General features: G+C 39.0%; 1 protein-coding gene across 14 annotated transcripts in view; it reads right to left on the bottom strand.

Annotated features, from left to right (window-relative positions):
* PRRC2C (proline rich coiled-coil 2C) overlaps positions 1-5683 on the bottom strand; it is a 95342-nt gene that overhangs the window by 7123 nt on the left and 82536 nt on the right. For 12 of the 14 annotated variants that reach the window (XM_019501913.1, XM_019501919.1, XM_019501916.1 and 9 more), the window contains 2 exons: positions 5570-5671; positions 2836-2939 (listed from right to left, as the gene is read on the bottom strand). In XM_019501913.1, the coding sequence (XP_019357458.1) occupies positions 2836-2939; positions 5570-5671 (206 nt within the window). Of the gene's footprint in view, positions 1-865; positions 1889-2835; positions 2940-5569; positions 5672-5683 lie in introns of those variants that run through there. The other 2 variants (XM_019501926.1, XM_019501927.1) reach the window with 2 other exon arrangements.

The raw sequence follows: 5683 nt of genomic DNA, 5'->3' as shown, positions 1-5683 counted from the left end.
ATTTCACGTTTCCTTTTTTTTTTTTTTTTTTGCAACTGAGCAAGACACCAACTTTGGAGACAGAACTTTCTTTTTTTTTTTTTCTTTTCCACCTCCCCACCCCCAACAAAATCTTCTCCCAATGATATCACAACAACTGTACTAATGGAGCACAAAAGTTGTATCATTAAAGGGATGTTCAACTTAATTATAAGCCACATCTTCAGTGAAAATTGCCAGAGTGGAAGAAACTGCTCAGTTTAGGTAATTTGTATGTTGTACTGTCAGTATAACTGAAGAGGTTTATAGTTTGCTGAAAAGACATTTTTATTTTTGCTCTTCTGCTAAGTATAGCAATTGCAAATATATATATATATACACTTGTAATTAAAAGGACATATCTGAAGGGCATTTATCCCATTGATTGGATGATCTTCATTTCTAAAGTGAAAAAGTACCAAAATTAGAGTTAACTTCAAGCCTTCAATGTCCAGCATCTTTTGATAAGCACACACTCCTATAGGCACAGGATAGTACACATTAGCTTTCTTTCTAGAATCTGAGGATACATGTGAACTGCTAAACAGTAAGTTAAGCAAGCGTGAGAGAATAAACTATTACCAAATACTGAACATGTGTACTTAGTTTGTATTAAAAGTTTCTGGAGATACTGCATTTCAAAAACCATAACGTATCCACAAGGGGGAGAGCAAAGCTGTGTGAGAATGCAGACTTCAGCATTTTCCAACTGAGTATTTAACCATACATCCATATTTATTTCCATAGTCCTGAAGCAGGCTCAACATTCAGTGATCTCAGTGAAAGTTCTGTTTCAATTGCAGTCTTTCACAGAAGTAGATAATTTCACAAAGATACAAGCAATGCATGTACTATAAATCACAACTTTTTATTTTTGAAGAAAAGCAGTTACATTTCTTACAGAGATATGAAAACGAGGAAAAGTAGAAATGTTTCCAGAAACTTTCCTCCAAAATTCCCTCTTACTAGGGCCAAATACAACTGATTCTGTACACAAGCACCTAAACACAGTCAGTATAATGCAGTAGAAATCTAACCTGCACAAATGAAACTAAAAGATTTTGGAAGTTATGAAGAAAAACAAAAAAGGTCAACTATCTGCCTAGCAAATTGATGGCAAGCAATTTAGCAACTTGCTGACATTGAAAACACTTTTTAAACTACATTATGCAAAGAAATTTGGGATGATTTGAAATCTAAAGCAACCCAAGGAGCTGGATATTAAAAAGGCACTGCAGGATTAACTGGCTTCATTCAGAACCAGGGCACAGACATCAAGCCATAAGTTCAGACCCCCAAGCCCCAGCATGCAACTGCCACAACACCACTTACATTAGCGTATCTGAACAAAAACATCTATGACTAAGATATGCTTGTTTCCAATACACCAAACATGTCAGTATGAAAATACTTTGGATGTGTCCCTCCATTGCATGCATGGTGAAAATTATAGTCAAACAAAACAGTTCATGGAGAAACAGCATAGATTCACAAAATATCAAGTGCAGCTGCAGGTGAAATGTAGTGAACACTGTCCAAAAATGAATCTCAACTATGATTTGTAGTCCTCAAGTGCACTTTATAGTCCACTGAAATCTTCAGAACTTTCTAGCTCTATTTCTGCATCCATTTCTGACTTTAGGGCCTGCAGAAGTCATTGCCTTCTTAGAGTTTCTGAAAACACGCTCTTCTCACTCCAGGTGCAATCTGGCTGGGTTACAACATGACCTATTTAAAGGCCCATTAATTGAAAAAGCAGACTTTGGAAAACCCAAATCTCTGCCTCCTCTGGAGTAATGGTGAGGTGTGGTCTGAAAATGACTGCAATCTTCATCTCCTGGATATCAAAGGAATCCGAAAATTCTACCAACTATTGTGGAAGTCCAAATTGTCACATATCAGATTTGTATGAAAGGAAAAGAGCTATCTCCACCCGATTAAATACTTAAACTGTCTTTAAGAGCTATGCAAACTAAAGTCCTTTCTCTGATTTCCAGGCACTTCTAATATGCACTGATAGTCGGGATGCTTTGTTCTCTACCCTATTCTGCCTAATTAAAAGGTTGACCCCTCAAGCAATACTGTGGGCACATCAAGAAAGAATATTTTGCATCAGCAACATTACATTTGACTTATACATTTCCCTGAAAAGTTCTTAACTCTTTCCTATTACAGCCAAATAGGCCTGCAAATTGTGTATGTATTTATTTCCAAGTTTTAAGAACTGTAATCACACAATATTTGCAAACTAACATTTCAGAGATGTTGCCATAATACTCATTCTTTGAGATGCAACTTGCATGTGCTTTAGTTTATGTACTGCATAGGCAGTTACTATTCTCAGCGAAGCTAACAAAGCAACATCTCTGAAGAACTTACTCTAGCACTACCCTAAGTAAGGTCTTTGCTATCAGCTGTTTTTACATCCATTACTCATTTTTAAGAGTTCCATTCTAATATCACTTAAAGCATTCAATTTTAAGGCTTTGGAGTCGAGGTTCTTTGGTTTTGGGAGTTATACTTCACTTGGCCTAACTGATAGCATATAGCAGTGTTGTTCTTATGTTAAGATTGCTAATTAAATGATGTAATTTAGAAGCACTGCTAGCCCCTTAACTCTCACCACTTTCAAAAGAGCTGAAAGAAGTTGCCATACAACATCAGTCCATGGGCTATCTAGCCCAGTAACCTGACCCTAAAAGCATCAAGTAGTTGAACAAGGACTGGCAACTGGCTACTTATCCATTATCAAACTACAAATACTGCTTCACAATACGCTAATTTAAAGAAAATCTGAGTTTAAAATGGCTTATTTACCGGAATGGACTGGAGGTTGGAGTGGTACTTCTACCAGTAACTGGAGGAGTTCCTGGTTTAACATCAATGCCGCTTCCAAAGGCCTTCAGATCCATTTCTGACATCTGAAGAAAATAAACAGTTTACAAGTGCTATTTTCATAATGGCAAAGTTAAATTATATCTACCAACTATCTTGCACTGATAGTTTAACCCAAATATATCCACTGGAAAGAAAAACAGCAGTAAAAAAACCCCACAAACAAGCGCAAGAACTTTCAACACAATGAGATCCTCCTACCCGAGGCCCTCATCAAGAGCAATTCCTTTACCACAAGGAACTCTTATTTTTTGCCGTGACATTTCAAGCTTTTCAGATTTCTAGCTTCTTATATAATAAATTAAGTCCAGAATCCCTCCAGGTTTTTGGACCTCGACTCTTGGCAGCAAATGACTTTATTTAGCCCTCACTGACTGAAGCTGACCAACAAATGTTGAGCCTCAATGTTCCAGTCCAGCTCTAATTTATGCAGAAATGAAGAGCTCCACAAAATAATCCAGTTACAGAGAGTTAACTCTAAAAAATAAGGACACAATACAATATCCAAAATAATGGAAGCAAGAAGTAACATGTCATTTAGCAGCAGAATATCCAGATTCATAGGGGAACAGTGGATCCCTGTGGTCCAATTGTGGCCCTGCCTTGGAAAACAGTCTGGATCAAGACCACTGCTATCTGAGATATTGTTGGACATGTGATCAGAATAATTTCCATCTTTTATTTGCTACCGTAGTTTCTAGACAAAAGTACCATAATCATGAACCTCCTATTCCCATACAGATTGCTCTAGGCTTATTTATTCACTTATTTTTTAAAAGAGGTTGTAGGCCCTATAATAGGCATAAGCCTTGGATATGTTGTTGCCAGGCATGGCCATTTTCAAGAGGTCCAAGCCAAAGCTACAGGACTGTAGCTGAAACAGAATGCCTCAAAAGCCTGCAGCCAAGTGACTGCAGCATGAACCTTTGTAGATGCAGCAAAAGGTTTGGTCAGCAAAGAAAAGGAAGCCATCCATATATTTAACTAGACATAATCAAACAGAACACAAAGATGAGGAAGAACCATGGGTCAAATAGGCTATATACATTATATTATAGTTTTATCTTAAAATCTTACAAGTAGTAATTTATGTAGTCAAATGTACTGAGTGTTATTTTGCTGTGTTTTTGTTAGAACGTTTAGATAAATTGCAAAAAACAAAGCAGCCTCGTCAGACTGTAAACTAAGGTGAAGTAGTAACAGAGCAGTGTGAAACTTGTTACTCCATTTGCTTTCACAGGGATGTAAATCCCAACTAACTAACACCTTCCAGGGTCCACAAGAAACCTAGTTTAATTCTGTTCTAAGAGTTTCTAAAACCAGCCATCTATAAATACTTGAAATAGCTAGACTGGACTTCTACTTTTGAATATCAAAATTTGGTCCCATCCGGAGCTCAGCAAACCAACTCAAGTCCCAAATGAAACAGAAGCCTGGCCAGTGGACTTATTTCTTCCCTGGATCCAAGGCTACATAAGCACTGCCTTTATTGATGCAAATAAGTCTTTGTTAATATGTATCCTAATAAAGCTTTCAAGTTGTGACTAGACCGGTCTCACTGGTCAATCTCCTCTCAACCACAATTAAAATTTAGCATAACAGAGGTTACCTTACAGTAACCGGAGATTTGCAAGATGTCTTATCCATCTGCATATTGCACAGGTGACACAGATGGGAACAAATACAAAATTTGAAGGGGGTACCTGATCAGTGTCCAGTCCCCCTAACGCAGGGTTGGGCAAAATGCGGCCTGCCAGGCCATTCTATCTGGCCCGCGGGGGCCCTAAAAAAAATTTAGAAAATTAACATTTAGCTGCCCCTGGCTGCCTGTCACGCTGTCCTCAATGGCTTGCCAAAACTCAGGAAGCAGCCCTCCGCACGAAATAATTGCCTGCCCCTGCCTTAATGGCAAGTAAGCATGCAATAGGTGTTGAATCCAAAAGATAACACAGGCATCTCAGGTGCCCAAGCTTGAAGATTTTTCTGGCAAGCAGCATCACTAGAGAGCAACACAAGCCCACTGGCTCCTTGTGCTTTGCAGCAAGGGCCACAAGGGTGGAGTGCACCTACCACACACAGTCTCCTCTAAACTATGGAACTCTAAACATGCAGGACTTTGAAGGATGGCTCTGAAGGAGACTGGTTGTGGAATGTGCAGCAGGGCACCAAATTTCAAAGAATTTCATTTACTGGATGTCTCTTTGGGATTAGGATGCAAATAGGGGATATTATGAAAAAGGTCCCTGAAAAGGTATGGTAAAGGAGAGTTGGGAGGCAGGCACTGAGAGGAGCTGGATGGTACCTCCAGTTGTGACCATGTGTCCAAGACCCATTTGCCCTTGTTAATGCATCCCATTTGTATCTAAAGTGGGCCAGGAAGCTCTCAAAGGAAAGGAAATAAATCAGCTGAGTTGTTCAGATTTCTCAAGAGTCTTGTCAGAAGAAGGATGCCTTGAGTGGAGATGAATCCTTGCCATTCCCCTGCTATTTGCTACTTTCCTTCCTTGTCATACCATGTGTAAAGCTACATTCTAAGATCATTAGGACAAGGACTTTAGTTGCAAAAAACCCCTTGCAGCAAGCTCACCACTTCCGGATACTATGAAAGTAGCATATATTAGTCATTTTCATTGTTGCCCAAATTTAAATAATATACCTTTCCAGTAGCAGCAATCATGCTGTGCTGAGTTCCTGCAGGGATTAATCCTCTGAAAGGTTGGCTTACTTGTGCAGGCCTACTAAGATTTTGAGCTGGAGCCTGGGGTGGGGC

This window comes from Gavialis gangeticus, unplaced genomic scaffold (genome assembly GCF_001723915.1).
Source record: "Gavialis gangeticus isolate Ggan-Ray unplaced genomic scaffold, GavGan_comp1, whole genome shotgun sequence".
NCBI classification, from domain to species: domain Eukaryota; kingdom Metazoa; phylum Chordata; order Crocodylia; family Gavialidae; genus Gavialis; species Gavialis gangeticus.
Note: the sequence above shows the minus strand (reverse complement) of the source record. Positions and strands in the feature narration are given on the sequence as shown.